This window comes from Vavraia culicis (genome assembly GCF_000192795.1).
Source record: "Vavraia culicis subsp. floridensis unplaced genomic scaffold supercont1.1, whole genome shotgun sequence".
In the NCBI taxonomy this organism is placed as follows: Eukaryota; Fungi; Microsporidia; family Pleistophoridae; genus Vavraia; species Vavraia culicis.
The window spans coordinates 101,806-113,184 of NW_007360604.1; the positions used below are offsets into that span (position 1 = coordinate 101,806).

At 40.6% G+C, this 11,379-nt stretch overlaps 6 protein-coding genes across 6 annotated transcripts; 3 read left to right on the plus strand and 3 right to left on the minus strand.

The window, feature by feature from the left end:
• Positions 1-790: 790 nt before the first annotated feature.
• On the plus strand, positions 791-3,157 carry VCUG_00051 (uncharacterized protein; the record flags this gene model as incomplete). Its single annotated transcript, XM_008074881.1, has 1 exon — positions 791-3,157. The coding sequence occupies one exon, from the start codon at positions 791-793 to the stop codon at positions 3,017-3,019; it is 2,229 nt and encodes a 742-aa protein (XP_008073072.1). The 3' UTR covers positions 3,020-3,157.
• A 654-nt stretch (positions 3,158-3,811) lies between these two features.
• Positions 3,812-5,661, minus strand: VCUG_00052 (uncharacterized protein). Its single transcript, XM_008074882.1, has one exon. It carries the CDS (start codon positions 5,637-5,639, stop codon positions 4,104-4,106), a length of 1,536 nt encoding a protein of 511 aa, XP_008073073.1. The 5' UTR covers positions 5,640-5,661; the 3' UTR covers positions 3,812-4,103.
• Positions 5,662-6,326: 665 nt separating this feature from the next.
• Positions 6,327-7,113, minus strand: VCUG_00053 (uncharacterized protein; the record flags this gene model as incomplete). The annotated part of the gene is made up of 1 exon (XM_008074883.1): positions 6,327-7,113. One exon carries the CDS (start codon positions 7,111-7,113, stop codon positions 6,397-6,399), a length of 717 nt encoding a protein of 238 aa, XP_008073074.1. The 3' UTR covers positions 6,327-6,396.
• A 295-nt stretch (positions 7,114-7,408) lies between these two features.
• VCUG_00054 (uncharacterized protein) lies at positions 7,409-7,732 on the plus strand (the record flags this gene model as incomplete). The annotated part of the gene is made up of 1 exon (XM_008074884.1): positions 7,409-7,732. One exon carries the CDS (start codon positions 7,409-7,411, stop codon positions 7,730-7,732), a length of 324 nt encoding a protein of 107 aa, XP_008073075.1.
• A 1,226-nt stretch (positions 7,733-8,958) lies between these two features.
• VCUG_00055 (uncharacterized protein) lies at positions 8,959-9,683 on the minus strand (the record flags this gene model as incomplete). The annotated part of the gene is made up of 1 exon (XM_008074885.1): positions 8,959-9,683. The coding sequence occupies one exon, from the start codon at positions 9,681-9,683 to the stop codon at positions 9,102-9,104; it is 582 nt and encodes a 193-aa protein (XP_008073076.1). The 3' UTR covers positions 8,959-9,101.
• Positions 9,684-10,127: 444 nt separating this feature from the next.
• On the plus strand, positions 10,128-11,247 carry VCUG_00056 (uncharacterized protein). Its single transcript, XM_008074886.1, has one exon. It carries the CDS (start codon positions 10,209-10,211, stop codon positions 11,223-11,225), a length of 1,017 nt encoding a protein of 338 aa, XP_008073077.1. The 5' UTR covers positions 10,128-10,208; the 3' UTR covers positions 11,226-11,247.
• Positions 11,248-11,379: the final 132 nt, after the last annotated feature.

An 11,379-nucleotide genomic window follows, 5' to 3' on the forward strand; every position in this document is an offset into this window, starting at 1 on the left:
AAATTACGCCTAATCGCTTGCACCGCAGGTATTCAAGAACGCAAATACCATCGTATAGCAGGACATACTATTTACGTACCAGGTGCTATTCCCGGTACCGAATACTTCTGGAATAAACGTCAAATAAAAATGGGGCCGATCACACAATAAATCAAACTATCTCACGTCAAACATCCCGTTGATTAAATACTCAGTTTTTAATGCCATAAAAACTCTGCCGCATCAGATCATACACAATGGGCTCTTAGTTAACAATTAAAGCGGAATTACACGGCCTCTCCGTGCTTCTATGTAGTGGTGTAATCGCTCAACCGATGAGTGAGTACCAGCTAAAATGACGGGCGGTAAGAGCAGTATGGGAAGGGCATCGCCAAAACCATAAGAAGATGACTTGCATGAGAGAGCCGTGGCCTGGTCAATCACGTTACGCATTACCTCAGAAGGGCCAGGCACGGTCACAGCAGAAACTGTGTGCCTTGGAGGCAAAGGCGTTCCAAAACAACCCGCTTAACGAGGTGCAAGGAACATGCAAAATAGCAGCTACGTATAAAAACATGAGCAGGACCCGTTTTTAAGACATAACTGGTACAAACACCATGGCTCATTCGCTCATCCTTACACCGGCAATGCTGGATATAAACGTACTCATCCACTGCATACCCGCTTTATTGTTTTTAAAGCACTTTTTTATTACCTTATGATGCAACAGCGCTTTAATTCGTTTTTATCTTCCATACACCGCTGCCCTATCCCCGTTTGTGCGTTTTTAAGCAGTACCTAAATCTAGCCCATGCACGATTACCGGGTAAAAGATTTTTTGTTTGCCTTGAACCACAACGTGCACATAGAAGTGCCCCATATTCTTACATTTGATGATGATAATCTTCATCTCTACGATATAAACACGTTTGCTCTCCTCAAACGCTTTAATATAGCAGATATTGAAATGGTTACGCTATTTACCGATTACAAACAAACATGTTTAAACGGCGTGAAAGAAGCAGTCCAGCCCTCTGAGATGGATTCAAGGCGCATAGATGATGGCCATGATACGAGAGGTTGCTCTGAGAACATGGCAAAATCTTTTTACTTTTTAGTCTACAGGAAGAACAACTTGCACGTCTACAACAACAACACGATCATAAAAAAGATTCAGCTGAAGAATATCGAACGGATTACAAGGACCGGTTCGCGCATTTACGCGCTAACAAAGAATCATTTGTTCACTTTGGACCACGATCTCACGATACAAGGAAAGCTGGATGTACCGAAAAACTGGTCGTTAGTCAACAACCAGTTCATAGGAGCAAAGGATGGTAAATTATACGATCTGGAAATGAAAATGATAGGCAGCTTTGGCAAAGAAGTATCGTTTGTACGCGATAAGAACTGTATTGGCTTTGCTGATGGTACCTTTAATGTTGATAGGAGCAGTACGGTCAAAAGAATGAAAGCGAATATGTCCGGCCGTGTTTTGTACCTCGATACACAGAATATCGTTACAGAGCACTCCTTCAACGGCAAGAAAACACCTTACACAATAAAAAGCGTGTTTGGACATGATGAGCAGATCTATCTGCTCACCGATGACAATGAAATCATTGTAAACACTTTCATAATAGACAGCGAGTATCCTGTCACGGACTTTTTTACCGTTGGTGATGAAATGTTTTATGTCAAGGACCGCTCACTAAGAAGGTTGATGAACCGAATAAGTGCATGTGTTTCTGAGGAAACTGGGAAAGAATCCGCTACAGAGGAAAAGTGGTCGCGAACACTTCGTGAATCGGATTTGATCGTTTCAAGGGATGTTCTTGTCATGGAGCATTCAATAGCAAAGACGTGTGAATTTGGTGGCATGATATTTCTGACTGATGGCCGGTGTGTCGTGGTTTATTACGAGGACAGTGTTTTCGTTCTTGCGACGAATTGTGAGATTAAGGGCCTGTGCGTGGATGGTGAAAGCATTGTATTCGGAACAGATGGAGGCGAGGTGTGTGTAATGGAAAATGATGTAAGAAAACGTGCCACAATAGAGAATACGCAACAGGACACGGATGCAATGGGCACATTTTACACTGAGTTAAGGACTTATTTGCTGGAAATGCCGATAAAGCTTCGTTTTAGTGCACACTCGGAAATGATAACCGATCTGGTAACAGCCAAGGACTTGGTTGTGAGTGCTGAGAGAAGAAGACGGGTGAGAGTACACGATAAGAACGGTAATTTGGTGAATGAGATAAAGGCAACATCCAATTCTCTGGTCAGACAGGAGGACAGCAAAGGATGTTGCTTCTTGATGGTAATGGGCAACAAAGTCAGAATATATAACAATTTTCAAATGGTTGATGAGATCGAACACGTCAATGACGTGAACACGTGCATCCTGCAGGATAAAAAGGTGCATTTGATCGATTACAAGGGGAATTACGTCCTTTATAGCATCGGTAAGAAGACGAAGGAAACTTTCAACATAAACCGGGTGTTTGGACGGGCATGCGAGAATGATAGATTTAAGACGTTTTATTCCGACAAAAGCTTTGATCTGTGCCCGTTTTCAATGCGTATTTGCAACGATACGCTGGTGTTTGCCGGTAACTTCTTCATATTCATAGAGAAATACAAAGTAAAAGACAAAGAAATCATCATCAACGAGTTAAAGAACAACAAGCTCAACATAAATTACATTCTGCAGTACAACATGAGTGTGAATATTTTAGAGAACTTGATGGATAACAGGGTTGATGGCATAGAGGTGACAAGACATGAAGGAATGTTTGTGCTGAGCAAACCATTCCTGAGCACTATTAGTGCGTGCAACCGACAAAAATACGTAAATTATCTGAAGAAATACATCAATTATAGCAAGTATATCGGGATTACACAGGTGCTTGTCAGGGAGTGTTTGGATGCAGGCATGAGGTTAGATTGTGATATGAGCCGTGTTACCGATTGGGTAGAGAACGTTCATCGTGATCTCGTTGGTATGAAGCTATTGTTCAAGAGTAAAGAGAAGTGATAATTATAAGTGTTTGGTATTTTTTGTTTTGGGAAGAGTTTTGTCTACCGCAAGTGTGGTTTAAGTGGTACTTCATTTAATTTTGATACGAGGAGGTGTTTTTAATGATTGGTATTAATCAGCGATTTTAACATTTTTAGTTCCTTTACACGTAAATTTGGGCGGTGCTAAAGAAAAGGCGTTCAAGAACGTGTTTTACCCGCAACTGTGTTTAACACATCGTGGATCGTTTATTTCACGTACAAACCAAAACTTGTTGCGCAGCACATGGTGCGTTAAAGTAAAGAATGTAAGACTTCCGAATGAGGAGTTACCAAGCTATACTACAGCTCTTTGTACGACGGGTGATCAGTGCATAGGAGCGTATTAAATGGTTTAATTTGTAAGCGTGATAACAATTCATAAGTTATTCAAAACATGTAATAGTATAATGCGCCACAGCTTCATCTACTCGGCCAAACGATGGCATAACTTTTTGAAGAATTTACTCAGCATTTTTAGCGGTAACGGCTCGTGTAGTAGTTTATCAGCAGCACAATCACCGTTTGTTAATTATTTTGCCTGTTCAGGGAAACACCACACAAAATTACCGTTCTATCGGTAGTGGATGCGAACAGAATCGATGGTTCATAACCTGTGGAAAACAAGCAGCAGCAAGAAGACGAATCGGTCACCGTAATGATCGTTATATTGTTCTAATCGTGTCATATTTAGGATGAACATGGAAAATACACCTGTTCGTATGTGAGGAGTGTTTGTAATGATGGTATTTGAATACCATGATACGCGCATCTATGCTACGATACACCACACACCTTTCTCTGCCTCACAGACGTAGCTAATAATACGCATCTTGGAATGAAATGTACCCGCTGAGATATGCATGTTAAGCAAAATTGTACGTTTTAAAGCAAGAATTGTACTCCTTGATAACGCATCCTTGCCTGGCGAGTGCGCGAGGACCCAGCAACCAAATCAAGAACGCAAGTGCCCGCGACTAACCACAGAAACGTGCAAGGAATAACAGAACTCGTGGTGCAAACACCTCAAACACAAGAAAAAATGGAATAACTCATCGTTTACTTCAGAGATTCTCCTTTCCATCGCAGCAGCTCACCTCATTAAAGTCGTTCAGAGTGTCCGAAATATTCTGGGTAAGAACATTTCCCAGTCCTATCATGTTTCGCACTTCGGTCGACGACCGCTTGAGAAGCAGGTCTGTAATCTTGGTTGCAAATTCTTCCTCATCCTTGATCCCTAGGTTCTTCCACTTTTGCTGGAATGTTGGCGCCAGCGAGAGCACAAGACCGTACAGATCGCCTCCCATTTGCTTCTTATCGTACGTCTTTCGCTGCAAATTATAGCGGAGAGTATCAGTCTTTTTGAACAGGAAAGATGTTGGTCGGCCGATGCTCTGCCGAAAACCTGTCTTAAGCGCATATCGCTGCATGTTGTCATTGATGTAATCCTGTTCGCGCTCGTTCTTGCTCTTGAAGTACGTGATGTTGATCTTGACCGAATCAATGTAGATCTCGTTGCCTTTCTCAACGGCTATGCTGGCCTCGTCAGCCGTGGAGAAGCACACATATGCCCAGTTCTTGTCCTCATTAACAACGTTGTCTTTGCCAACACATACTGAAATCACCTTTCCAAACTGACTGAAAAGCTCCTGCACCTCCTCCTTACCGTACGTATTCGGCAACCGTGTTACGTAGAGATTCCTCTTGTAATTGAGCCCACTCATACTGAGCTTCTCAAATGCTGAGCTCAGCGAGTCTAAGCGCTGTTGTTTTGTCTGCGCTTGCTGCACATAGAACGGTTCGGGATATTTTCCCTCAAAAACGTCCTTACCGGAGAGTTCATCGATAGCCCGCTGAGCATCAGTTGCATTTTCATAGTTAGCAAAGCCGAATCCTCTCAGTGTTCCATCGGGCTTGGCAGCAAAATAAAAAGATGACACTTTGCCGATGCTCATGAAGATGTCCTTCATCTCTTGTTCGGTGGTAGTCAAGGGAAAGTTCTTGAAAAACACATTGGTAAAGGCCCTGCTGCCCGTCTTTATCTTGTAATTTTTTTCATATTTCTCCACTTTTATTGCATGCCCGTCCATTTGCATTTCTGTTCCGAACTTCAGCGCCTTTCTAGCGCCGTTCTTGTTCTTAAACTGAACGAAGCCAAAGCCTTTGCATTTTCCTTGTGAGTTCAGCGCAACTTTGCAGCTCAGAATCTCACCAAAAATCGAAAACGTATCATGGAGCGTTTTGCTGTCGCAATCTGCAGACAAGTTCTTGATTACGATATTGCCGCGATCCATGCTCTTGATCCGCTCCTTGTCGTACAGCATCACACGCATCTCCTTGTCGTGCACTTTGAAGAAATTGAGCTTATTCACCGCCTCCAATGCCTCCTCCTCCTGGGAAAAGAGAACGTAAGCGTAACACGTCGTGTAGTTTGGAAAGTTATCCATGGCCGGCTTGACCAGTTTGATCGTTATAATGGAGCCAACAGTGCTGAAGATCTTGTAAAGATCCGATTCAACAGCCTTGAGAGATAAGTCGCCGACATAGACGGTGCAATTGTTTTCTTTTTTTGTTTTTTCTATTTTTGACGCTTTTTCCATTTCCTCCTTCTTTTATTTTTTTGCTCAGGGTAATTTTTTTTTGCTTTTTTATATTTTATTGATTTTTGATTTTGTTTCAGAATGGAGTGGAACAAATGATGAAGTAAAAATAAACTTGGACATGCGGTCGGTTCCCCACACAAATAAATGATTACAAATTTTGTCTGTTGCAGCGCTTTCAATTTATTCAAAATTTTTCATTAACGAATCGTATTAATGAATTAAAATAGGCCAAACGGTTCGTTTCACAAATTACGCACAAATCAGGCTTCTTATGACGAAAACAGGATTACTTAATCACGCTTTTCCACCGGATATGATGCGCTTAGGCACCAAATTGTGATCAATTTATTTTGTTTAATTTCCACACATTTTCATAAACTACAAACACCATTTAATCAACCGAATATTTGTTGTGTTGCACTTTTAAAAAGCACCTTACTGGCGGTCACGCTTTTCTCCGTTACCCTGAAGAACATGGCAATGCACGTTTTTGAAATTTTTAAACATTCTCGTACTCAGGGCCTTGATAGATCATTGCAATGAATTTTCTGGTAAGTAATGTTTGTTTTAGATTCAAAAATTTTTGGTTTTGAGGTGTTATCAGTTAATGAGGACCTCTGATATTAATCAGCAACGGTATCACGGATATTACATCATTTCAAAATTGATAGACCATTGTTAAAGTCGGTTAGAACCATTTTTAATGCTACATAGTGTATATGCAACCACTTATAGACCATAAGGCATCGCATTCCTATCCATTTTCAACATATCGCTCTATTTCTTCTCCAAGATCGCCTCTTTCCGTAATTTTGCCTACTTTTCTGCCACAAACCACGCATTCGTTGAAAATCACGCAATTCTTGCAAAATGTGTGTCCGCACTCCGTGCTCACCGGTTCATTCATGAGCGATGTGCAATACTGGCACACCAACCTGTCACTGCTAACGTTAATCTGCCCGTGTACTTTGAACATGTGAATCTGAGGCTGTGCCTGCACGTAGCTACCCTCCTGTGTGACCAGCAGCGACGTGCCCTCTTTCTCCTTGACCGGCTTCAGAAAATCTTTCGGTATGCCGGTTGCCTTTCTGATCCGTAGCAGGTCGTAGTTCTTATCGTCGTTGGTCGGACAGTGCTGTATGAAATGGCCCTTCTGTCCACAACGAAAACAGATGTAATTGGGCGGCAGCCTAGGAACATACTTTGAGTGTTTCTTAGGTTCTATGGTTGTTTTACTCATCCATATTGGAATGCGCTTGACAATTACTGTTGTGTTCCTGTACACCGGTGTGCTCTCGTTCGTTAGTTGGTTGTCATCGATGAAAAACAGAAGATCGAAGTCCTTGGCGGTCATACGCTCCACATTGATTACTTCGGTACGTAGCTCCCATAAAGGTATGCTTGCGCCCTCAAACGTAAGTTTCTGTGCGTTTGTAGACGAAACGAACCGGTAGTGTATGAAGGATGACATAGGGTGCGTATTTTTTGAATTACTTGAGCAATTGGATGAAAGCTGCAAAACTCTGATTGTTATTGTTAAGTTAATTTTATTTGGCGTATTTTGTACACGAGGCACATCATGTGAAGAGCTATGCTGTGCAAAGGCAAGCGGTGATGTTAATAAATTGTGAGTGACCAAAATACTTCACCGGTGTGCTACTCTCGTAATTAAAGGAAAAATATGCTGTAGAGCAATTTGAAGCATACATAAAACCTGTAGTTCATTCATAAACAGTTTGTCAGAAGTTAAAGGAACAAACAATGATATGTTTTACTCTCTCGTGCTAGTAGGTTATTTAAAACTTAGAGAACTCATAATGCCACAATTTATTGCCGTATCACTTCAGGATCGTATATTTCCTTGCACAGAAGAAGAAACCCTTTTTCCGAGACACAACATCTGCAAATACTTTGCAGCAATCCTCTTAGCCTTTAACCACATTTATTCACTGCTCAGCCATACATTTCTGCCAACTGAAATTTCAAAATTATGGATATTGCAGATAAACTGCTACCTACGACAAATGTTCTCTATTCACGAATGCACTATATCCGTCTGTAAAGCGGAGCGAAAGCTCGATTGTTGGTAAAAATAATTCTTAATTTAACACTTCATCTTTTTGTCCGCTTTTCTCACTTTGTGTTTTTGGTAACTGTTAAAAAATCTATTTGTGATTGATAATTATGTTTTCAACTATCGCGGTACAAAATGGCAGAGCATGTCTCGGAAAGAATGAACAACATCGCTCTATTTTGGAAATATTAAAATATTTATTTTAATCAATCAGCTGATCATTGTTCAAATCGTTTGTTCTGTGCTGATGGCGATTAATGTGCTTCTGCTGAGGAGAAAATGAAGAAAAAGCAAAAGTAATTAATACTGATGCAATCCTTTTAGAGTGTCTAGTTACGAATTATGAAGTAACAAAAAACAAATTGTCATAAAAAAGCGTATAATATGTTGGTTTCCCACATTTTCAATAGCCATTACACAACGGCCTGCATCCTTAAAATGACTCCTTTAATAGCCTGAAACGCGTATTTGATGACGATGGGCACATTAAAGCCTAAATAGCTCCTTCAAACAGTATTAATATGATGTTTTATATTTTATATTGCATTCCGGTACCCGTTTTTCCTATTACGAGTGACATACGTCTCTAAATCGTATTACTGCGTTGTTATGAACAAGGTAGTAGAGCTTTTAACCCAAAAATAGCCGTAACCGTGGAATTATATAAATTTTATGTAAAAGTAAGCAAAATGTATTAACTCAATTGCTTTCTTCAAAAAATGTGTGCCTTAACAGTGCCTGAGCATCCGGTGTGGAGCGTTCAGTATGCTTCATCACATGCACTACCAAACACTTATAATACTTCTGTGTGTAACATGAGTGAAGCTCCCTGTCAATCCGTTAGACATAGAATAATTTTCCCCCTATAGTAAAGTCATTAAATCTCTAATTTTCTGTTTATCAGCGTAGGCTATATTCATCTATAATTTAAGGATCTGGTCTACGGTACATAAGACAGACAATCTGCTGTTTGAAACGGCTGATTTGATACTTGGTCAAATACGTGCCATCAAATTTGTTATGCAGATACCATGAGATTGGTACACAGATGATGTTTAGTAAAAAATTGCGAAAAGATTTTAGTTATTGGAATTAATTAGGGGCACGAGCCTCACAAAAACACCTGAAAACAGATATCGAAAATTGAACACTTACTCATGCCTGACACCTCGCTGTGTTTAACACGTGCTGCTGCAAATATCACAAGTGCACCACGATAACAAATATTTTACAAAATAATCTGTTTTTAATTGTGAAACTATCACACGTATTATCAACCTTGCCTCGCGAACAGATGCTACCGCAGCACTCCCATCATACTCCTATGTTTCATCGATTTCCATACAATCATTTATTTATAACAACATCCCACGGATGTACAGTCCCTAGCTCCAGTTCAACAGAACAATAAAAAGTAAAAGTATGAAAAGCACAAACTTGTATGCATCTGGGTTATAATGCACCGGTCTAAATGCTTGTGCACGTCTGGGCGATCTATCACTGTAAAAAGCACTGTTGTATGCTCTGCGCTCAAAGTGGTTGTTCAAAACGTTGAAGAAATTGTCATCGTTATACGTGTAGTAGAAATGGTAAAATCCTGGTCCGCTCTCGTAAAATCTATTAGTATAATTAAACATGTCCGTGTTGTAGCGTGCATGTGTACGAAATCTCGTCTGTGCACGCGCATCCCTGTCCAGAAGATAGTCTTTCGCGTTTAGCATCTTCTTGAAGGCCTTTTCGCTGTTCTTCAGTTTGCACCTGTCGGGATGCACGAGCAAGCTTAGTTTGCGAAAAGCCTTTTTTATTTCATCATCTGTAGCATCGCGTTTTATTTCCAGAATGGCATAGCTGTCCGTTTCTCGCAGTATTTGACTTATTTTTCTCTCTATGTCGCTTTTATCTGGAGGTACTCTTCTGGTAGTTTGTGATTCGGCATCAAAACCGCCCAAACTATTACCGGTCGTCATCTAAGGGTGAAAAATTGGATGTGTAAAAGAAATTAACGACCATGCCCACAAACTTGGCAGTTGAAACGCCGGCACGACCGTGATTGTATCACGTGCTTGGTGGCGCATTCAAAAAGTCATTATTATGCGGGCAAAAATGCCGTAATACAGCAAAACGCTTGCAACGAAAACTCGGCAATGTAGAATGTTCTAAATTATTGGCAATGCATGAGAGCTTCGCAGGATAAGTGAGCAGTAACATGTCTATGAACACACAATTGGTTACTTCAATGGTACAGCTGGGAAAACACCTCAAACACACATGCAAGATATGGGTTCGTATAAACAAACTGGAAATACGGTAGAAGCTGTTTATGTTTACGCCGACCACCAACATGATAAAGAAGGATTGACGGGCTGTTTACCTTTCTACTACCAAAATTTGTGAACTATGAGCAGTTCATCGCCAGTAAACAATTTCTTGTTTGGGAATACACTACATTATTTATTTTTATTTAATTCTCTACACCCTACGTTCACAAGAACATGCGAAAAGCACAGTCGCCACAAAAAGCGGAGCAAAAAAAAGATCCAAATAAGCAAGAAAAAAGTTCTGACACAGACACGCGGAAAACTATGGAGCCGAAAAAGGATGTTTATAAGGTATTTGATCAGAAGAAAGACTCGGTGAGGCAGGATAGAATGGCACCGGCAGCCGACAGCAGAAGAGACATAGGCAAGGCTTACGAGATGAAGAGGGAGTTTGCAAAACAAGAAAGATGCACATTGATTGTCGACCAGACGAGAGAGCTATCAAACCTTTTTGATACCAAAAAAGACGGCAGACTGGATGGCCAGACCATTTTTCGTGAGCAGAGTAGGGAGCTTCACAAGCCTTTTGAGCTACGGAGGGAGATGGGCAAAAATATAGATCAGAAAAGGGAACCGCCTTTGAAAGCAGTAGAGCCTAAAAAAGATGTGATAAAGATGGCAGACCAAATGAAATGCATACCTCTGCATCAAAAAGAGCCATTGACGGCTGCAGAGATGTGGAAAAATGCAGCAAAGCTTTTAGATTCTAAAAAGGTACCCAAGAAATTCAATTTTGTTGATCAATTCGATAAAAAATTTGCACCTAGGAGCTACACAAGAGATGAATATCCGATCGCGTTTCATCAGTCGATACTGTACCAAAACACACTGCGAAAGCCGCCACAAACCAAGGATCGGGTGGCAGTTCCCGATTTTTTTCCAAAACAGGGCATTCACATTTTTGAGGGGCCTGAGGTGTACCACAAATTAGATATAGACACTCTCTTCTTCATATTTTACTTTGCCAAGGACGAAAAACAATACTTTAGTGCCCGCGAGCTCAAGAAGTATTCGTGGAGGTTCCACACAAAATACAACACGTGGTTCCAAAGACTGGAGGAGCCAAAGCTTATTACGGAGTATTATGAGCAGGGAGTATTCTTGTTTTTTGATTATGAAGTAACATGGACGAATAGAAAGAAGAAAGATTTTACTTTTGAGTACAAATATTTAGAGAATATTGAAATGTAAATAAAGACTTATTAAATTTGCTAATCAGCACTTTTTGCGAAGCTCGCATGCACCAGCGAACATGCTGTGCAACCGTTTGTTAAAAGTCTAAATTCTTCGGTTTTATAGAATAGCACCGATCAATAATATTTTTTTATCGGTGCTTAGACCGAGT